General features: G+C 47.0%; 1 protein-coding gene across 2 annotated transcripts in view; it reads right to left on the bottom strand.

Moving 5' to 3' along the window:
• CACNA1E (calcium voltage-gated channel subunit alpha1 E) overlaps positions 1-23412 on the bottom strand; it is a 303184-nt gene that overhangs the window by 256616 nt on the left and 23156 nt on the right. For both annotated transcript variants that reach the window (XM_007105781.2, XM_007105782.2), the window contains exons 2-3: positions 18648-18753; positions 17651-17790 (exon numbers count right to left, since the gene is read on the bottom strand). In XM_007105781.2, the coding sequence (XP_007105843.1) occupies positions 17651-17790; positions 18648-18753 (246 nt within the window). The remainder of the gene's footprint in view (positions 1-17650; positions 17791-18647; positions 18754-23412) is intronic.

Here is a 23412-nt window from a genome sequence, read left to right as displayed (position 1 = left end):
ACGTGCCGCGGAGCGGCTGGGCCCGTGAGCCATGGCCACTGAGCCTGCGCGTCCGGAGCCTGTGCTCCGCAACGGGAGAGGCCACAACAGTGAGAGGCCCGCGTACCACAAAAAAAAAAAAAAAAAAAAAAAAATCAACTATAAACTCAGCATCAAGTTGAGTGCTGTATGTGTATTCATGCTTACAGCCTGCAAAGGAGTGGGGGAAGTGATAGGGAATAAAACAAAAAAGATAAAAAGTAGTATCTCCACCGTAAGACTTAATAATTTGGTTGACAATTATAAGAAACTGATTATAAGATTCCGATCAATACAGAAAAAAATAAGGAAAAAAACATGAAAAAGAATAAGGTCTAATGAATAGCAAATACTGTATAAATGAAAGCAGATAAATCATTTATTATAATAAATGTGAATGTTTTGTGTTCTTTCAAAAGGGGAAAACTCAGCTGTATAATCAGAAAGCAACACACACACACAAAAACAACTATCATGAGATACTGACTCCAATTTACTTGTTGTAGTCATGCATAGTTCACTAGTAAACATCTGACTTCTCAACCTTCTTTGTGCAAACTAAGGATAGAAAAGACATTAGTAAACTAAGAAGCTGGTTTTCCCTCTGACACTGGCTCCTGATCCTCTGTCCTACTGGCCACAGAGTTTGGAGTTTGACAGATGTTAACCAGCAGTGATATCCAGGCCAACATGGACATTTTATAAATAGCCTCAGCTGGCTGACTACCTCTGGGTTTTGTCATCTTGAAGAGGAAAAAACAACACTAAAATAAAATAAAATGAAATAAACTACTTGCTTCTCATCCTTATCTTCAAAGCCTGATCAAAAGAGGTGGCAAAAAGTGTTCAAGGGCTGCTGACACCGGCTTCTAGCGTAGGTGCCAACAGTAGCATTAGAGCAAAATGAAACCAAATTCCCAATGACCTTCCATCTCCTCCTGATTTAACTCTATCACTGTCCCTCTTACTACTCACAACTATGCTGTGTACAGAGTAAGCACTTAATAAAAGGTGGGTAGACAGAGAGATGGAAAGCTGAATGGACAGAATGGATTTATTTGCAAACTTTCCTCTTGATCAAATGGTTTGAGCACAAATTAAAACTATCTGTATGCAGATGCTATCTCTGTATCAGACTGACACTCCTTGAGGGCAGATATCTTATTACTTATCTTTTTCATCCGAATACTTAGTAAAATGTTTTATACACGCATAGGAAATATTGCTTGAATCAACGGGTATTACTAATAATTAGAAGAAAACATTTATTATATACCACTATCTGTCCAACAATTTACATACATTTTCTTTTTTAACCTTCATATAGACAATGAAGAGGTCACTACCTGTCCTCCAAAATTGATGCTCACCTTTCCACAGTGTAGCGTTGTTGCTAGGAAGCAGCTGCCCAATTAGAGTTTAGATCTCCTAGTCTCCTTTGCACCTTGGTTGAGTCACGTGGCTGGTCCTTGCCAATGAGGTGTTAGTAGAAATTATGTGTGTCTCTTCTATGCCAATGAATGTAAAAAGTGACTGTGCCTTCTTCATACTCTTTCTGTTTCTATTGAGATGTAAACCATGAGAACCTGGAAGATGGCAGAGCCACCAGACAGAAGGAGACTGGGTCTCTAAATCACAAAGTGAGTGAAAGCCAAGAACACACTGACCTATTCAAGGAGACAGAGATAAATCTATTGTGCTAACCCACTGAAATATAGGGGGATGTTTCTTAGAGCAAGTAGTGGTACTCAATCTAGCACATAAATCTTGCAACAGAGGTATTTTAGACTTAAAAAACAACAATAACAACAAGGTTCCAATAGGCTAAATAACTTGCTCAAAGTCACATCCGAATGGCAAAGCTGAAGTTCAAGTTCAGGTCTACCTAAACCTAAAGTCCTTCGTCTTTCCACTAAGGTATGATTTGATGTTGGTAATGGATGGGTACACATCTACGAAACAACCACTTCTCCCCACTACCAAGTGCAGTAGAGGCAACACCAGGCTAAGCTTCCTTATTCCTCGCTAAGCCTGGATTGATGGTAAGTTCCATGAGGGAATGGACCATAACAGTTATATTACTGATATAGTCAGCATCCAATATAGTGCATGGCATTCCATATTTACTTAATAAATAATGCATGATGGTTTGTTAGATGGATGAGTGGATGGATAGGTGCATAGGTGGATGGGTAGGTGGGTGGGTGGATGGATGGATGGGTGGATGGATAAGTGGATGGGTAGACGGATGGATGGATGGATGGATGGATGGATAGATGGATGGATGGATGGATAGATGGATAGATGGATGGGGAAGAAGTATCACTAGGAGAAATCTGGTGAAAAAAGGACTAACAATCTCTTTCCCCCCATCCCACATCCTCTTGCAGCAAGAGCCAAGGATGCTGAGAGTCCTTATATACACTATTATACCTTCTTTCCCTGTTCAATTCCCCACAAAGTCTCTCTCAGCCTTGCTATGAATCCATAAATTTTCATTGGTGAACTTCAGGGAACAGATTTAAAGAGCTAACATTGTGCTCCTTTATCAAGCAGTAATCAAATCAAGATCTATAGTCAACCTGAAAATGCTTGAGCAAAAAGACATTTTCTTTTAGGACAGTGATACAAGGTGTATACACACAGGGTCAAGAAAAGATGGGCAAGCAACCACCAAAAAAGACTTAACTATCCACGTTACCTTGGATCAACGGTGAAAGACAAAGAATCCAAAGGCTAACTATGGAATACCTAATCTTGGATACAGATCTGGGTATCACTGGCCCAACTTACATCTTTCCCTTCTAGCCACTCCTAGAGACTGAACCACCCGACCAGAACTAGTCTGTGTCCTGATCACACTGTGCTGAGCTGCCTTATGTACAGATATACATACATATGTATTCTACTCCAATCAAACCATTTCGTTCATGAGTGCACGCACTGGGTCTAACTTCCACTTCTACTTCCCCTCCATATCTATACTGCCAGACTGAATACAAGAAATTATAAGCCTGACCAAAATCAGGTGTTACAGCTATAGGCAAGTAACCTCCCAACCAGAGACAAGAGTACTAGGCATACACTAGAGTTCAAGCTCTCAAAGCCCTCTCTGGGCCTCAGCCCCTTCGTCTGTAACAATGGGTCACACTGGGTCAGCCATTCTTACCCTTTCAAGTGTGAGGCTCCTTTTTTAATGTCAAGAGTCCAAGACCCACTTTGACCCTCCCAGAGGAGTTATTTCGTTAATATAGCCCCATGACAACTCTGTCAGACAGATGTTATTATCCATCACCACCTCCCCTTTTTTATAGAGATGAAGACATTGAGACTCACAGAAGCTGGATCATTTGCCTACAACCACAGAGCTAGTAAACAGCAGAGCAGAAACAAGAATTCAGGTTTGCTTGTCTACAGAGCCCAAACTGTTAACCGCTATGCTATACTGGCTAAATGAGAAAAACAATGCCACCGTTTCTTCAAGAATGCTTCTAAATCTATTTATATCTAATAAATTACAATGGCACCCACACACATTTTAGAAAAATGATACTGTGGTACCTATTTGTGGGAAACACTATTCAGGAAACAGCCAATGCTAGGTGCGGCCATGGAGCTGCATGTCCTCTGCAATAATGCCAGGGGTCTCTTAAGGTGTATTCTTTTTCTTTTTTTTTTTTTTTTTTTTTTGCGGTACGCGGGCCTCTCACTGTTGTGGCCTCTCCCGTTGCGGAGCACAGGTTCTGGACGCGCAGGCTCAGCGGCCATGGCTCACGGGCCCAGCCGCTCCGCGGCATGTGGGATCTTCCCGGACCGGGGCACGAACCCGTGTCCCCTGCATCGGCAGGCGGACTCTCAATCACTGCGCCACCAGGGAAGCCCTCTTAAGGTGTATTCTTAAGGTATATTCCTGCTTTAACTTTCTACCTGTGGTCCTAAAATTTGAATTCCTGGGTGACTTCAAGGTGCTTAGCTTTAGTTTGGTTTCAGATCAACCACAGCTGGTGGGGAGCTGAAGTACTCACGGAAATTCCTCCTCCTTTATTTTCAGTAGTAGCTGTTCAAACTGTGAGCTATCAGATTCCCAGTAGGGAGAACCCTCCTCATATATGGATTTGTTTGCTGGAGAAGATGGGTTGAACGTCAGACTCACTCTACAGACAGAGCTCTAAGAAGGAGTCTGTCAGAACTAGCAACACATACAGACACACACACACAAATACACCACCTTCTACGGCACCTGTTCTCAACTCACCCAGTCTTTTATTTTGAACCAGGGTGAAAAATGAAAACAGAGAAAGGTTAGGGAGAGTAAGAAGAGAACAAAGCAAGAGCAGGGAGGAGGAAGCTGGAACATTAAAGAGCTGGCTGCACTCATGTGAAGAGAGGATGTGAATTTAAGTACTCAGTGGGAAAGCCTGGGGTAAGCAGTGAACACCTCCCATCGCTAGCACCGGAGCCCAGCTGTGAAGCCTCCATCCGGGTGACCTGTCTCTAAAACAGAGAACACAACACTTACTCAGAAAAGGAACCGGGAGGGAGGCCTCTATTTCCTTTTTCCAAATGAGAAGTGGGAAGAGGGTGAATTACAGAGCACTTTGAGCTCCCCCCGGAAGGGGCCCCTAAATCACAAAATGGTATATTTATCGTGGTTATTAACCAGAGTTCAACTTGGATCCAGATGCAGCATCATGATGTGTTATGGGCTTAGAAAGCAGGAAAAAGAGAAACATCCCATAAACAAGCATGTGGGTTGGCTTGATCTTTTGACTATTGTTCTATCGGAAAAATAAAAATCATAATAATCATGTAGCAGTTTTCTCAGAAAAGCATTTTTAAAATAATTTCTCTGCTGAACATCAAAAATAAAAGCCCACACACTCATCAATCCTTACACATTATTTGAATCAGTAGGAGATGCTCAGAGTGTGAACCCAGAAGGCAGGACTATGTCTTTACTCTGGGCAGGGTTAACAGATTTTTAGCATGGGATGGGCTAGATTATAAGGTCTAGAGACTGGGTTTTGGTACAGTTCCAATAGGTTAAACAAAATTATAGTTGAGGGTCAGTGTTGGAAGGAGGAGGCAAGAGGAAAGAGAAAGGGACTCTTCGAAAACATTAATTCTATCCTAATTCTGAGCAGACTTGGAATCATTCCGGGAAGTTCTATTTTCTCAGCGAACATCACCCATCCCCAGTTATTTTCTGCAAATATATCTACTTCCCTGCTTCAAACCAGTCAATGGCCTGCCACTGAACATCCTTGGTGATGCCAATGAGACCCTGAATGATGTGGCTCCTCCCTGTCTCCAACTCCCCTCAGGTTACTGTCACCTCAGACACTACACGTTGGGCTCCACTGGCCTTTCTGTTTCCCAGAGCTGCCAGGCCCTCTCCCACCTCCAGCCCTTTACACCTGCCCTACCCTCCACCTAAACCCTCCTCGTCCTGCCCCCTTCCCTCTCGTCTTCTGTTCCTAGCCAAAGGCTACTCCATCTCCAGGTTTCAAGATTAACATCAACTTCTTGACCTCCTTCCCCTCAGATTAGGTTAGAGTCCCAATTTCAAACCCTCCTGGCACTGTTAACACTTCTCCTTTGCAGCACTTTATACACCATTGCATTTCAATTTAATTTACTATCTGTCTTCTCTGCTACACAGCAAGCTCTAAGACAACAGAAACTCTATCTCCATCCAGGGCTGTACCCCTTATAGTCAGCACGATGTTTGGAACATAAGAGGTCCTCAACTAATACTGGCTGCCTCTAGCCTTCCCTCTCCCTTGTCTCCTCCCGGCTCCTCCTATGTCTTTCCCCATAATTCAAAGTTTCAGATATGGGGGCTAGGGATGCTTAGCTCTGAGTGGGCCGGGGCCAGGAGACACATCATTCTGGTTATCACCCCTCACCCAGAGTTTTGATTAAGACTCAACAGCAAAGATACCCCACACCAGTTCTGTTTCAGCTTCAGCTCTCCATGGCCACTCATGTGGTCCTAGACTTAAGGAACGACTCCTCAAGGACCCTCCTGGCCCGAGAGGGTTGATGGGGGAGGAGGTGAGACGCATGGAACCGCCCACAGTGACGTAAATCATGAGACTTCACCGCAAATGTCATCTGAAGTGTGAAGCAGCCACACCTGTCACTCTGCCCCTCAGTCACTGTCCCAGAGTTTGAGGCCAGGGAGAAAAGCCATGACCTGGAGCCCCTCTCCTAACCATTCCGTCACCAAGGCCCAGGCTCCTGACAGAAGAGCGGCAGCCGAGACGGAAGGAAATGAAAGACAAGGGTAAGGACATCAGGACTCAGCCTTTCCTGTCAACTCTCCTCAGAGCGAGGACTAGAGTTCTGTGCACGATCCCCCTGATGGGACATTCCTCCTCGGGGGGAAAAGGGCATCCTCTTCAGCCTTCCTCTGTAGCACTCAGAGCCTTCTGACTTGTGTGTGTTTGTGTGAAGCGGGAGGCCAGAAGATGAAGACAAAGACACGGAATATTAAAAAAATAAAAGTAAGAATATGGAAAAATGTAATATTTTCATTGTTGATAAGGCTAAAAATGAAGGCCTTTGTTTCCGCTTTTACTTGGAATTTCTTTGCTGCTGTTGATAATAACCATAGAAGGATTTGACTAGTTCTGATAAAATTAGATACTTCTAAGAGGAAATAAGATATATCTCACGTTCAGTCTGGAGTAAACTTCTGCCTTGAAGCAAAATGACAACGAATTGGAAATTTTTAAATCAGCCACAGCCTTGGAATTTGCAGTAAGTTGCAGTGAAACCTGTTTTTGTAGTTGCAACTTTTATGGAGGTAAATGACTATTCTGAATGAGCTACAGAACTACAGTATTTTGAATATTTTTAAACATCTTTTTCAAAAGGCACTCAAGGTGCTTTATGTGGTTTTTTTGGGGTTTTTTTTTTTTTGCGGTACGCGGGCCTCTCACTGTTGCGGCCTCTCCCGCTGCGGGGCACAGGCTCCGGACGCGCGGCTCAGCGGCCACGGCTCACGGGCCCAGCCGCCCCGCCGCATGTGGGATCCTCCCGGACCGGGGCACGAACCCGCGTCCCCCGCGTCGGCAGGCGGACTCTCAACCACTGCGCCACCAGGGAAGCCCCTCTTTATGTGTATTTTAACATTTATCTTCACAATATCACTGACCTGGGCGGGAAAGTATTTCTGCTCACTGATTTCCTACTTTGCTTCACTGTCTTCCCAAACACTTTTGCTGAGGCGGCTGTGCTGTACAGTAGACACCACGTGGGCTTTAGAACTGCTGATAATACAATGAAAATGCCGATCCCTCCCTTTAGTAAGTGTTTGTCCCTGAGCACGTGACTTAGCCTCTGAGTTTCGAATTCCTCATCCGCAAATCGGAGATAAGATTTGCCTTGATTTATGTTTCTATACTTAAAATGATATATGCAAGTGCTGACAATAGTATAGGAAGGCTTCCACATTTAAAATAAGACATGTGAGCTCCTGGTAAAATGCGAGCCGTCATCACCACTGTATTTGTTTGTCACAAGACCTGGTGAGGTAGCTCGTGCAGGTGCTACCTTCATTTCATAAATGAGGTTTCATGAGGAAAGCTGAGATGGTTTAGGTATCACCTAGTATCACACTGAGGTATCAGAGAGAGAATGTATATTAGGGTCAGAACCAGGACTCAGGGCCCCTGAAATCATTTAGTCCACTAAACTAAATTCTGTTTCCATGTAAGTTGCATATATATATACACACACACATATATATATATATTCCAGCCAACCAATTCTAAAAATCATTTATTAGGGTCAGAACCAGGACTCAGGGCCCCTGAAATCATTTAGTCCACTAAACTAAATTCTGTTTCCATGTAAGTTGCATATATATATACACACACACACACACACATATATATTGCAATATATATATATATATATATATTCCAGCCAACCAATTCTAAAAGTCATTTATTTCTTAACACCCCAGTTTAATGGCCTGAACACAATCAAGAAGCGTCAGATTCTCACTGCCGGTGAGCGGAGAGCATAGCTGCAACCAAGTCCTGGATTTGGAGTTAACAAACCAGTATCCGAGTCCCCGCTCACCACGTTCCAGCTCTAAGACCCTGGACACGTGGCTTAGCCACTTGGGCCTCAGTTTTCTCTTCTGGGAAAAACGATAAATACAGAAAGTGGGACGAATTTATCATTCCCCCAGGTCTAAAATTCGTTGGTTAAGTTTTAGCAACCTTAGACTTAACCTTCCTTTATATGTCCTCCTTAAGCCCCGCACACCCTCGTTTTCCTTTCAGCATCTGCACTGCTCCCTGTGGTAACCACTCTGCACTCCTCACATCCGCTATTTTCTGACTTCAGGGAATCATACGTTGAAGAGTACTGTTGCATTTCGCGTTTCACACTGAACTGTGGACTATATTTACAGTGCAGACAGAAGTGCACAAAAGCTCTATCCCAAGGAGGAAACGTGTATCACCCACAGGATGGAAATGTAAACACTCCCTTTAATTCTCAAGTCTCCCTTGTAAATTTGGAGAATGAACATTTATGCTATAGCCATCTCTGCTTTGCAGTCCTGCCTGGGAATTTTCACCCCTGCTGCTCTCTTCCACATACAGTCATGCACATGCCTAAGACTGTATGCACTTAACAGCCTTCCAATGGCAGCTCCAGGCCCAGGGCAGTGGTCTGGCTTAGAAAGCATCTGGCCATCATTTCTTTCCCTTTGTTACCCTGCATGAATATAAAGCCAGAAAAATGCTCTGAAACCAAACCACCCGGGGGGTCTGGACCTTCCTCCACTTGCTCTGGCTTTCCTTCCCTCCTTGTTGACACCAAGACCAATTCAGGCCCCCACTCAGTTCTCCCCAGTTTGAGCTTCTATCAGTCAATGGAGGTGACAAGAAGCAATGTTTCAGGAAAGAGAAACCATCCCAACAGCAATGTCTTACACCCAGAACACAGTAAGTAGTGAAGAAGAGACCTCCAAGCTCCGCGTTTTGCCTTCTGCCTACCTCTCCCCTGAATCCAAATTCCATATCCTAACTCTGTCTTTTCCATCATGCACCCATCTGGAGGGAAATGGAATTAAAAGAGAACTAATGTTCTGACAAACGGAGATGCTGCAAGTAGCAGCTGTGTTCCCCCAAAGTGAAGCTAGAAATGAACGAGGAACTGGTGAGGAGGTGGAGGTCTTTCAGACAAGCAGCCACCAACTCTGCTGGGAGAGAGAACTTGAGAAGCAGTCAGAGCTTAAGGACTAGCGAAGCACCCCAACGTCAGCATGAAGGCACCGAAGACCTGGCCTCCTTCTACGGACTCGGGTCTTCTGAGTAGCCCCCAGCCCCCCATATCATCTCACTCAGCCTCAGTTTCCCCGTCTCTGAAAGGACAAGCTCCAATGTCTCTACCCAGCCCTTCCCTGCTCCCCACCTTCCTGCTTCGCCCACTTAGAGCAGAGAGGATGAGTAAAAGACAGGTCTGTAAAATCTCGCCAGGCTCACTGGAACGGAGATGCTATATAAATACCAAGTGTTATCATACTATTACCACAGAGATTTAAATTGGGCTGGGGGCCCCGGGGCTGCGTTCACAACACCTCCCGCACATTCTCAGCACTGGAGAGACGGTGCTGGAGAAGGAAAACTGTGCTTTCCTCGATCTTTAGCTGCTCGGGAAACTCGTGTATTAGGGCAACCTCCTTACAGAAACCCTCTAAAAATACCTACCGATGTATATTTAGCTCCAGATACCATCCTCCTACCCACAGGCTCTGCTTGTGCCACTGGTGAGAAGCTGGGGACATCCAATAGCAGCTCGCAGCTCTTCTGCAGCATCTCCTCGGGCTCTTCTCCTCCCCGTTCCCTTTTCTCTTCATCCTTCTTTTCCCTGCTGGGTGATGCACCTCCTCCCAAACTGCAACTAAGGGTATGGCCATGGCTTCCCTCTCCTTTCCATGCCCTTTCCTCAGAGTTAATTCCAGGATGACAAAGACCTGTGCAGCATCCAGCACTGAGTTAGAACTAATCATTCCACCCCTGCTCAATGCCTTCAGTGGCTCCCCACTGCCTTCTGGCTACGGCACAAGCTCCTCCTCATGGCCTCGGCTGGCCCCTGCTGACCTCTCTGGGAGCATCGCTCACTATTCCACTGGCCAACTCCCCAGAAGCGTGCTGTCTCTCAGCTTCAAGGATTTGTATGTAGCACTCTTTCTCCCGGAAAAGCTCTTCTCCTTCCTTGTCTAAGTCCTAACGGCCTACCCTCACATCCCAGGTTTCAATGTTACTTCCTACAGGAAGTTTGCCCCAGTCCCCAGAGCTAGGTTGGATGCCCCTTCTTCTGGGTTTTCATGACATGCGGCCTCCTGGTGGGGACACTCAGCCCTGCCCCACCCACATCTAGCACAGTGCCTGGCACACTGTGGGTCGTGAACAATGTCCCTTGAAGGACTTGAAGGAAGACAGAGGGACAGGTGATCACCTGGGCCGTGGGGTGATGGTCTTGGTAGAGGAAGGAGGCAGAGCCCCAGGCTCAGATACACTTGCCTACTCTTCAGAGTTTGTACCCATGTTCTTGCAGTTAAGAAAATAGTCAAAACAGGTCATCTCCCACAGAAAAGCTGGCAAAACTGATAGTAAAGCATGTTCTGAGCAATAGGTATAAATATGGATACAGATATAGATAGAAATGTAGTCTTTGCAATATGGCTCAATAGATGGAAGCTTTCACTACATGGCAAATGCCAGGTGAGGCATTCTTCTGTTCTTTCTGCTTCTTTCTCCATACGCCTCCCCCAACCCATAGCCACCTCTGGGAAGTTGGGTCTTCAATATTCAGCCCTGACCCCAACCCTGCACCCATCACCCAGGAAGCAATTCCCAAAAGGTAACACTGCGAACCTAGTAAATAGGCCCGAATGATAGGAAGTCCAATATCTTACTCACCTAAGAGGCTGAGTTCCCAGCTCTCATTTCTCTAATGGAGTGATCAGGACGTGAGCAGCCAGGCTGAGTCATAGCTACATGAGAGAGATGTAGATACTGCCTGGCTCAGCCAGACCAAGAGGCAGGACTGGGAAGAGGCAACCCCTCCACACTGCCAGCCCCAGGCTGCCCCCAGCACTCTCCTCTGTATCCTATCGGTGACAAGACAACCTGGGATGGAACAAGTGATTCCATTCTACTAGCATTTATTAAGTACGACATGCGGCCTCGTGGTGGGGACACCCAGCCCCGCCCCACCCACATCTAGCACAGTGCCTGGCACACTGTGGGTCGTGAACAATGTCCCTTGAAGGACTTGAAGGAAGACAATGTCCCTTGAAGGACTTGAAGGAAGACAGAGGGACAGGTGATCACCCGGGCCGTGGGGTGATGGTCTTGGTAGAGGAAGGAGGCAGAGCCCCAGGCTCAGATACACTTGCCTACTCTTCAGAGTTTGTACCCATGTTCTTGCAGTTAAGAAAATAGTCAAAACAGGTCATCTCCCACAGAAAAGCTGGCAAAACTGATAGTAAAGCATGTTCTGAGCAATAGGTATAAATATGGATACAGATATAGATAGAAATGTAGTCTTTGCAATATGGCTCAATAGATGGAAGCTTTCACTACATGGCAAATGCCAGGTGAGGCATTCTTCTGTTCTTTCTGCTTCTTTCTCCATACGCCTCCCCCAACCCATAGCCACCTCTGGGAAGTTGGGTCTTCAATATTCAGCCCTGACCCCAACCCTGCACCCATCACCCAGGAAGCAATTCCCAAAAGGTAACACTGCGAACCTAGTAAATAGGCCCGAATGATAGGAAGTCCAATATCTTACTCACCTAAGAGGCTGAGTTCCCAGCTCTCATTTCTCTAATGGAGTGATCAGGACGTGAGCAGCCAGGCTGAGTCATAGCTACATGAGAGAGATGTAGATACTGCCTGGCTCAGCCAGACCAAGAGGCAGGACTGGGAAGAGGCAACCCCTCCACACTGCCAGCCCCAGGCTGCCCCCAGCACTCTCCTCTGTATCCTATCGGTGACAAGACAACCTGGGATGGAACAAGTGATTCCATTCTACTAGCATTTATTAAGTACCTACTCTGATCAGGCACAGACATGAATAGGGTTCAAAGACACAGTCCTGGCCCTCACTTCCCTGTTCCTACCCATGGGTTAAGAGTACCTTTGAGTTCTCATCCTCCCCTATCATTGCCCATCTATTCCAGGGACTGACTTATTATTAAGACTAATATATAATAACGACTTTGAGTAATTTAGAATTCTCCAGGTGGGCCTAACAAATGGTTAGAAATAGCATCTCTTGAATTGTTACCGGTACAAGAGAGATCCCAAGTTATGTAAGGTAATAATTTGTTAAAAGAATAGCAAATTCCACTGTCTTTTAGAAGAAGTGAGAATACATTAACCTTGGTGTTTCTCAGTCCCAGAATTTGCTCGAGTATTCAACAATACACGTTTTGTTGAATAAATGAATGGATGGATGGGTGAATGAATGAATGAACAAGCCAATTAATGAAACAAGCTGAAACTCCGGGTTTAGTTTTTATGTATTCAACCATGAGAGTTAAGTCATGTGCCTTCTTAACCACGGAGCAGGGAGTTGGTTGTATTCCAAGCCCACAGAGAGAAGTCTTAGGATGGACACATGGGGCTCTGGTCCTCTTCAAGTCATACGTGAAGCCTCAGCTCTGGGTCAGGGACATCTGCCGGATTATGCCGCTCCCTAAGCCCATTCCACATTGCTTCAAGGGGACCAAAGGAACATGCAATCACAGAGCTACAGAACCACGGAGGCTGTGAGCTTGTGAGGTCACTGATGGTGTGGGGAAATGAGCGTTGAAGAAGGAACTTGGATCCAGAAGATACGGGCTCAAGTCCCAGCTCTAGTACCTCCTAGTATATCACGTACCTTCTCCAAACCTCGGTTTCTTCATCTATAAAACAGGGATAACGAGATCCCATTTGGGGGATTATGAGGATTAGATGAATAATGTACATAAATTAACCTTCCGAACCATGGAACTCCCTCAGCTTACAGACCTAAGAATTCTAAAGGGTAGAAGGTCGAGGGTACAGGCAGAATGTGGTGGCCCAGGTCTCCCAACCACCCATCTCTGAGCAAAAGGCAGTGATGGAAGGTCTTTGGCTGAGCCAGCTGTCTGGCACCTCATCCCCCCACCCCTCCACCTCCCATCACACACTGAGAGCTGAGAAGTTGTACAGCCTCAGCCTGAGGCGGTGTCCTGCTCTAGTACCTGTCACTCCTCCTGTGCGCTGGTGGCAGATGCGAGGTGACACCTGGAGCTGAGGTAAGAAGTCAGAGCAGCCAGCACGGGCTGCTGCAGGGGCGGGTGTCAGGAAGCCTAAAGGAGGGGCTGCACCGGGCAGAGGTAAAACACCAGCCTTGGGTCAAAGGGCACAGTTCCACCTCCTGTATCTGCTGTCAAGGAGCTGGTGGTCTTGGGCTGAGCACTTAACCTCTCTGAGTACTGGATGACTCCTATCTAAAGCCTGATCTGCCTGCTTCCCTGGGCTGGTATTACAACATATTCACTGCATCTAAGACCCCAACAGTTGTAAGATGCCCCGTGGTTCTATTTACCACTATGAAAGACAAATGCTGTCAATTAAACTATACCATGCCATTATTGTAGGACACGGGCTGATTTCAGAGATGCTCCAGCAAGAGAAATATGCATTTTAGAAGCCATGCAATGTGGTAGATGAAAGCATCGTGTGAACAGAAGACAAAATCTGATTACCCGTTCCTGCGGGGTAGAACCGCAACCCTGAGCTCGGATCTCAAGAGTGCCAAGCCCTCTCCCTGGAGAGAAAGAATGAGTAGGTGCAGAAAGAACAAGGGCAAAGTCCCATTGGTTCAGATGGACAGCAGTCGCCTTTCAGCAAAGTTTGAAGAGCCACTAAGAACAGGAGATGCCTGGGCTTCGGGGAGAGAGCAGAGAGGACAAGTGACTTGGCCAAGGGCTCAGCACCTGCACCCACTCGTGTGCACCCCACACGTGCAGGCGAGGACACAGAGGGCCTTCTTGGCCATGCTGACGAAGGACTCTACAAATCTGCCCCTTCAACCACCTGGCAACCCTCATTTGAAGGCAGTGCTTATGGCTCCCACCAGCCTTCTCTCGTTCCATCAAATGACTGGCCCATTTCCTCCACCTTCCCTCACCCATCCTAGTTCCCAGGCCCCACCCCAGAAAGGCAGATTCTCCTTTAGAAGTACTTCAACCTGTCAAACTGTCTCTTAAAATGTGACATCCAAAAGATGTACGTTGAGCATCTTTAATAATTATTTATAATAGCCAAAACCAGAAAGCAATCTAAGTCTCAGATATTTGCAAAAATGGAGAAGTAAGCTGGGTACATCTATTTAACAAACTGCTGATCAGTCCTTACAGATTTTTACCAAAATATGGAGTAATATGTACTATGCCCATACTATACTGAGAAAAGGTAGCACAATTACAGGCATTGAAAGAAGAGCTTGCTTAGCATTAAAGGGGCTGGAAGGAAATACCACAAAATAATCAGGAATTTTTCTTAATCAGTGACCATTTTTCTTCTTTTGATTTTTCTGTATTTTCCAAATTTTCCTTAATGAACATAGACTATTTTAAAATAAAAATAAATAGACTAGACGAGGAATTTGAAATGGGCTCTGACACGTATAGGCCTCAATGAGACCAAGAATTCACACAATTGTAGCATATAATCCATATACATTACAGTACTCTTCTTTTAGACAGAATCATATTTCTAAAATGAATCAGACTCATTTAGGCCTTTTACTGTACATATCTTCCCTGACTTACAATGAGGTTACACCCTGATACACCCATCATAAGCTGAAAACAACGTAAGTCGAAAACACATTTAATACACCTAACCTACCGAACATCATAGCTGAGCCGAGTTACCTTAAACGTTCTTAGAACACTTGCACTAGCCTACAGTTAGGCAACATCATCTAACACAAAGCTTATTTTTTTAATAAGGTATTGAATATCTCATGTTATTTATTGAATACTATACTGAAAGTGAAAAACGCAATGGTTGTATGGGTACACAATGGTTGTCAGTGTATCGGCTGTTTATCCTCGTGACCTCAGGGCTGACTGGGAGCTGCAGTTGCTGCTGCCCAGCATCACAAGAGAGTATCAAACTGCCTGTCGCTAGCCCAGGAAGAGATCAAAATTCAAAATTCGAAGTACAGTTTCTACTGAATGCGCACTGCTTTCATATCATCGGAAAGTCAAAAAATCATAAGTCCAACCATCATAAGTTGGGGACTACCTGTATAGTATATAGTATTTATTTTAGGGGCATTTGAAACATCACCCAGTTATGAGCAAAAGTCAAAAGATAACAATTGTCGGTGATGATGTGGAGAAAAAGGAACCCTTGCGCGTTGTTGGGGGAAATGTAAATTGGCGCAGCCGCTATGGAAAACTGTATGGAACTTCCTCAAAAGAATTAAAAATAGAACTACCATATAATCCAGCAATTTCACTTCTGGATATATATCCAAGACAATGAAATCATTACCTTGAAGAGATATCTACAATCCCATGTCCACTGCAGCATTATTCACAACAGCCAGATATGAACACAACCTAAATTTCTATTGATGAGTGAATGGATAAAGAAACCGTGATACAGGTACACACACACACAGAGGAATATTATTCAGCCTTTGAAAAGAAGTAAATCCTGCCATTTGCAACAACATGGGTGAACATGAAGGATATTATGTGAAGTGAAATCGAGAAAGACAAATGCTGCATGATCTCAATTATAAGTGAGGTCTAATTTTTTTAAAAGCCGAAGTCATAGTAACAGAGGAAGGAATGGTGGTTACCAGCGGCTGGGAGTAGGGGAAAAGGGAAGATATTGATCAAAGGGTACGGACTTTCAGCTACAGATGAATAAGTTCTGGAGACCTAGTATTCACCATGGTGACTATAGTAAATAAAAATGTATAACATACTTGAAATTTGCTAAAAGTGTAGATGTCAAGTGTTCTCACCACCAAAAAACAACAACAAAAAGTAACTATGAGAGGTGATGGATATGTTAATTAGCTCGATTGCAGTAATCATTTTACAATGTATACATATATCAAATCATCACATTGTACGCCTGAAACATATACAATTTTTATTTCTCAATCATACTTCAATTAAGCTGGGGAGAAAACCCCACAAAACATCATCCAGGTATACTGCAGTCTTTGACCATGTACTTCTGAAACACTATGCAGAAGGTGTATCTTTATACACTAAATCACATTTTAAATGCAGTAGTAGAATTTTCTTTTAGAAAAATAACCTTCGGAAAATCCTTTTGTAAGGCAACAGATGTTTTTAAACATAAAGAGTCATCTCCATCTACTTATCTGTTCCCTATATTAAAGGGTTCGATGCTCGTGAGCTTCCATTTATACATTCTAGTCAATTGCCCCTTCAACTTTTTCCCCTTCACTTAATCACAATTGACATGAAGGTTGAACATATGAGGATTATGTCTATTGCAGAAGACATAATGAAGAGATGCAAATAGTCTCAAACTCACTCCTGTCAGATTTTACCTACGCCCACTCCTCTGGCTATTCCCTGGGTGGGGGGTGGGGGGGGAGGTCCTCTTTGCTCCCCTCTGCCTTTGGTCAATCATAATGGTAGCTCATATATCTCCCCACTCCTCACTTTTCTACTCCACTCTCATCTTGTCCTCACGGGTTTGAACAACTGGGCAGCCGGGTAAGGGAATTTCCATGCCACACCCCTTGCTGCCACACCCACACAGGACCCACCTGGCCTGGACTGCTCCCCTCCCCTGCAGGTACCAAGAGCAACCTGATACAAAGACACACAAGAAGCCACAGAAGCCCAGGGAGGCAATGCCCATCATCACCAGTCCCAAGGTCCATCGCATATGCTGCCAGCAGGGCTGGATCAACCCCAATACTGGTATACTATATTCATTTACAAAAGAATGACTATCGAATATTTAAATAAATGTACTGCCATCATATATGCTGCTTATGACACCACGCAGTATTACTATGTTAATTTCCAAAGGGATGCGTTGTCAGACATTTCCGTGTGATTCAGTTTTATACCTCCTCGTATAATAAATACGTATAAATCTGTAAATCGTAAAAAATTCTGTTGTCGGGACACGAGTCTCAATTATCAGTTCGGAAAATATACTTAGAGTCTTTTCCAACCTCCAGAAGAAAACTGCACCTAATGGCATCTTCTGGCCCATTTTGCGGGGGCCCCTCAGGCTAGGGCAAGCCGCTTGCTTTAGTGAAAAGACTCACTTGGAAACGTCTGTGCATCCCCAGCCAAACACAGGATGGGAAACCAGAAGCAGCAGCGGCCAGACCTTGGGTCCACGGCCTCTGCCGAATGCCACGTGCGTCTCCAGAGTCCTCGCACTCCCCTGCAGGTGGCTCATCTATGGCTCAGCCCCGTGGGAATCTCACCCTTGAACTCCTTCCTCCACCAAATTCTGCCTTCCCACCCGCCAGGTTCCTAGCACCAGCCGCTTCTTTACCCCACAGGCCCCTCCACACACAAAGACAAGACAGGAAGAGGACTCACCCACTGAGGACCACGATGAAGTCCATGACATTCCAGCCGTTGCGGAGGTACGAGCCCTTATGGAAGATGAACCCCAGGGCTACGATTTTGATCCCAGCTTCAAAGCAAAAGATCCCGATGAAATACGGTTCTGTCTTCTCCTGTGGAATACAGAACAGAGGTGCTGGTGAGCGGAGGACTGTGCTTCATCAGACACGGGCCAAGGCACACCCTGGCCAGCTATCCTCTCTGCTCTGACATTTCCTCCCTCCTACGGGACACCTGGACGTCTGCGCTGAGCCAGCCCCATGTACGGGTGAGGCTGCTGCGGGACTCACGGAGAGCACAAGAGCAAGGGAAGCCAGGGGCAGAAATGGATGGATGTGGGTCTCATGCCCAGGACCGGCCATCCTCCCACAACAATGACCAACGGTGCTGGCTTTGCCTTGAAGGGGTCAGCTTTTCCATTGCTGGCCTTCACTTATGTTGGAAGCTTAAGAGTTCTTTCTCATCCATGGGTTATCAGGCTGGAGCCACTTACCCGTACATTTGGATTTTAGGCATTTTGCTTGCCCTCTTTAGAGGGAACACTTTATAGACACATGGATGATTTCTTTATAGAGAACACGGACAGACGTTTAGGAAGTTCGGAACAGTGAATGCACATAGGCTTTGAGCATCCTTCATGCTCTCTCCTTTACTCTCCCCTCTTCCTCTCACTCCCAAAATCCCTCAGAAAGAGGAGAGAAGTGTGTGTGGACCCCGTGTCCTCCCTTTCTTCCTGCCTGGCTTCCATGCAGTATATACACAGAACTTCCTGGGAGCAGGAATTTAAAAGGTCAGTCCTCTTGTCTTTATGAATCCCAATGGGACTTGTTACCAACTTGTCCCTCAGCAAAGAACAAACTCACAGAACTGTACAGAAGGGAAGGGAGCCAGGTGAAGAAGCAAAGGAGAAGGGAACCAGGCAAGAGGAAGAACAGGGGGAAAGAAAGATGAGAAGGAAGGAGGCACCTACCAGTCTGCGGGACATTGGGGTCTTGTCATCCTCAGGAAGATGCTGCTCCAGGGCCAAGACGATGCAGTTGGCAATGATGGTGGCCAAGATCATGTACTCAAACGGCGTGGGAAAGGAGGAGTTAAGAAACAGATGCACCAAAGAGAGAGAGGGACACAGCCTCCAAGATGGCTGTGTACATCAATACACAAACTTTATCAACCCACACTGTGTCTGTGCAGTCTGCAGGACTGATATGAACAAACAGGCATGTAGGACAGTGGATGGTCCTTAGCATGTGGAACTGTAACCGTTTCTGATTAGGCTCTGAACACAAAGTATCTTCTCAAGAAAAGAAAGAGTGTGGCCAATAAATATTAGACATATGGCAGACACTCCAGATACTTAGTGAATTCCGTGACATATCCAGGAATTAACCAGGACTAAACAGGAAGTGGGACAAAGGGAGGAAGAAACACTGATGCTGTTGCAGGCCCCCCGTTCTTCTCAGTCTTCAAACCACTGGACTGTATAATGATGCTTCAGCAAGGATCCAGCTGTGGCTGTTCGTTGCTGCCTCGGGGAATCACATCTGTAGTGCCGTCTTCTAGAACCTCTGCTCGAATGAATAGAAGAAGAGCCCTTGGAAAAGGAACAATTCTCTCCATGAGCTCCCTTTCATTTTAATATCCAATTCAGGAAAATCTATAATGGGGCCAGGAGAAACTGGCTTTGTCCCACCTTACTTTCTCCTAAGCGTCTACATCTATAGGAAACAGACAGACAAATCATTAGTCTGCATTCAGGGCAGCAAAGTCGGGGCCTCTAGGAATCAAACTACAAATGAATGGATAATGAATTCAGGCTTCGTTTTCTGTTGCATTTTTCTGAAGACAGGTGAGTGGGCTCCCCGCGACTTCTTGAAAAACAGGACTATGATTCTAGGGTCAGCATCCTTGACTCCCGCAGAAAGGTTGTGCCGTTGCCCTAAGCCCAGGGGAAGGCAGGAGGGGGGGACTTCTAGAAAAGAGAGAGGGAATCACCGGCTCCAGGATCACTCTGCACGTGGGATTTCATTCCATAACTGTGGTTGTGACAAACAGAAGTGAGCTGTTGCCACTGGTCTTGCTGAGCAACCTGGGATCTGGCAGCTTCTGGAATCCAGGCGGGAGAGATGAGTAGTAAGTCTGATAAAGTGGAGGGAAGGGAAGGGATCTTGTCTCCCCACACATTCAAGCTGGCTGTGTAGGATGTGGGGCCCAGAGCCCTCCCTAGGGAGTACAGAAGGAGGGCAAATCATAAACACGCCCCCATGCCTCCCCATCCCCACCAGGACATGCGTGTCGGTGAACACCCGTGGCAAAGAAGCACTCGCAGCATCTCTGAGAGGGGTTAGGGCAGAGGTGGTACGTGCAAGACGTGAGCTGCCCCAGCGGCTGCTCTAGTCCCGGTGCTGCAATGGGAGGCTGCAGGGGGTGAGATGGCCGGCAGCATCCGAGCCTCCAGAACTGTTCATTCTCATTTAGCAGCACCGCTCCCCACGCCCTGCCCCCATGCAACCCTGCGTCACAGCCCATTCTCCAGCAGCTGGCCATGCTCCCTTCCCACACACCCCAACACTCACACGGGACTCATACCCTGGGGACAGTGCTGTTGGCCTCTAGGACCCAGCCACCGGATCTGAAAACTGGGTGGATGGGGCTCAGAGGACCTCAGAGCCAGCCTCCTGCCTCCATACCCTCCTGGGCTGGCTGACACCCTCTCAGTCAGAGGGGAGCCTCACCACATGGAAAGTCCCCCAGCACACCTCGCCACTCTTCCTCCTTCCGTCCTTCCGGGCACCGAGCGTGGCCCCTGAGAGCTAAACATGCCAGCAAATACACACCAGAGATGCCCACCGCACTTACAAGCCTGCTTTCTTGTGACAAGTCCCCACACACAGCTCACCCAGGGGTACCGGTGCTCATCAACCACAGGGGGACTGTCCTCCTCCTTCCCATCATGGGCTCTAATCCAGAGCTCTGAACAAGTGCAGGATGACCAGGACCACACCAGGACCTGGTGTCCCATAAGCCCTCTGAAGAGGCAAGCCCATCCTCGGCCTGGTTCAGACACCCAGAATTCCCCAGACCCGAATGGTAAAATGAAGATGGGAACATGGCAGAAGTGGAGGCCCAGGAATCCATGCCCTTTCCTGAGAACATCCCCAGGGAATCGGTACAGATAGGGAACCAAGAACATGACAACAAGCCAATGACAAATGGCAAAAGAAGTGAAGGGCACTCGGGGCATGTTTCTAAGATGCAGGCCACAGGATGCTAGTGCTACAGGAACCTGCGATCCAACGAATGAGGGAAAGCCTGGGTTCGGTCAAGGTGAGCAGGTTTCCTCCCAGCAGGGTGCTTGGAGCCTTTAATCCTCTTGTACACAGCATGCACCCCCTCCCCCGAAGGGGGCTGGGAACAGGACACAGCCCTCCCAAACTTCTTCACCATATAACCCTTCTGTCAGAGCATCTCTCCTGGGGATGCTGTTCATAGGAACACATCTGGGGAGCCCTGATACAAAGGGCAGAGCTCACGGCCAGTCCCCAAGGGTCCGGGGGATGCGAGGATGGCGGCTCTGACAGGAGTGAAATTCATGCCTCTCCCGCTTCACGCCCTGTCCTTGTCTCTAACGAAAATATTCACAAAGTGTCAGGCTTGGCCAGCCCTTTGCCATGGCTGGAAGGCCCCCACACAAGTTCAGAAGGCTACTCGGCGGGTCCAAGGGGCCCAGCACGTGACCTGGGAAGCAGGACCGGGGACATGCATGTTCACATTCAAGCTGCAGATGTCGCGCACTCTCACTGATCTACTGGGGGGGACAGGCTTCTTCTCCTGAACACCTTCGAGGGACAAGCACAGACTCAGAAGTAAAGGAGGTCTTAGTTGCTGACCTTCAGGCAAGGCAGCTCCTGTTGGCTGTGCATCTCCAAGGCTTTCCACCCGGCAATGTCCACTTGGGCTGCCGCAGCCCCTCTGTCGCCCCATTTCCTCACGCCCACTTCCACACCTGCGTCCTCCTGGCCAGACAGTCTAAGCATACAGCTCCCTGCTAGGACCGGTAAGCTCACCGAGCCCAGAATGTCCAGGTGCAGAGAGATGAGGCTTCTGGGGGACACAGGGCTAGCTCTTTGGCCATTACCATGAAGGGCGCTCGGTGCAGGAGAAAGGCTGATGAGCCAGACTTCCTGTGACCAGACAGGTATCTGGATGGCCAAGAATTCATGAGGGCTCAACAAATGGCACCACCTATGGCCCAGGGGGCGAGAATCTAAAAGTGAGGGTTTGGTTAATTCAGTTTCTGAGAAGACCCCGTTCCCACATCCTCCCGACTCAAATCCTCTGCCTGCAGTCTGATGGCTAAGGACCCATTCAGAGCAGTGATCCTTTGGCTTGAAATTCTGAAAACCTCAGGAAATTCCCTGGCGGTCCAGTGGTTAGGACTCTGCACTTCCACCGCAGGGGGCACAGGTTCGATCCCTGGTCAGGGAACTAAGATCCCACAAGCCGCGTGGCAAATTTTGAAAACTTCAAATGCACATACCCTGGAGAGGGATGTCCCTTTAGGCCTTATAGAGCATCGCGACCTCAGGATGAATTCATGTCTGGGGCAATTAAGGATCTGAGGTGAAATTTTGGTGCAGAAGTAAAGGTGAAACTATGGGAATTCTGTGTATCTGTGACTAGGTGAAAGAAAGAAGGGGGACAGGGAAATTTTAGGAGAGGAGAGCAGGAGAGAACAACCAGCTCGGCCCAGGCCCTAGCCACTCCCCCTTACAGCCCTTTCCTTTAACCTCTTGTCCACTTACCTTTCTGAAGAAAGCACAAAGAATGGGCACTGACATCTTAGTGATTTTGCTTCCTCCGGCAATGGCCTTTCTCCTCCTTTCTGGTCATATATCAAGATGCAGGTGAAATATCACCTTGTCTGTAAAGGCTTCTCCCTATGCCCCACAGCTCTCTGCATGGTACAGTTTTATCATCCCTCCTCATACTGATCTCCCCCAAGAAACTATACCTAGAAAGCAGGGACGGTGTTTTGTTCACCTCCCCACTGGTGGTTCTCAGCAGAGCTCCTGGCACACAGTAGGAGCTCACTCAGTGTTAAGCGCAGGCATGAATGAAAGGGAGGCATCCCCGTCCGCGAGCAGTAGCTCCACTGAGGAGCTGTCACGAAGACCAGGTTGCAGTCACTCCCACTGGCTCGGGCCCCCGGCTTGGGATCTGACTCAGGGGCTGCTCCCTGTCTTCCTGAAACAGAAGTTCAAGCCCCTTACCAAGGGCTCTGCTACATCTCCCAGAGGAAGAGCCTGGACTGCAATAACAGCCCACAGGGCAAAAGGATGCACCTCGCAGGCTAGGCAAAGATGTGCTTGGAAAGGTCAAAGGAAGCTCCGTGTTGCAAGGCCTCAAAGAACAACGCCCTTCATGAAACAGAATGGAAGTCTGTCCAGGACTCCGATGCCTTCTGCCCAGGAATTCAGAGACACCCATTACATTCTGTGCCTGACACCAAACGCATGTTACAGAACACTCTCTCTCCCTGGTGTCTGCACTGTTTGTGGCTTGAGATCTTGATCATATGGAGCTGAGGGAGCAGTGAGAGAGCCTGAGGGCAGGGGCTCTGTTTGACTCAGGGACCTCTGTACCCCAGTGTCCAGCACACAGTGGTCACCCCATGACTGGTTTTTAACTAATTAATAAAGTAATCAATCAATTCATAAGCGAATAGCACAGGAAAA

Source organism: Physeter macrocephalus, chromosome 4 (genome assembly GCF_002837175.3).
Source record: "Physeter macrocephalus isolate SW-GA chromosome 4, ASM283717v5, whole genome shotgun sequence".
NCBI lineage: Eukaryota > Metazoa > Chordata > Mammalia > Artiodactyla > Physeteridae > Physeter > Physeter macrocephalus.
The sequence above is the reverse complement of the archived record's forward strand: the minus strand, read 5'-3'. Positions and strand labels throughout refer to the sequence as shown.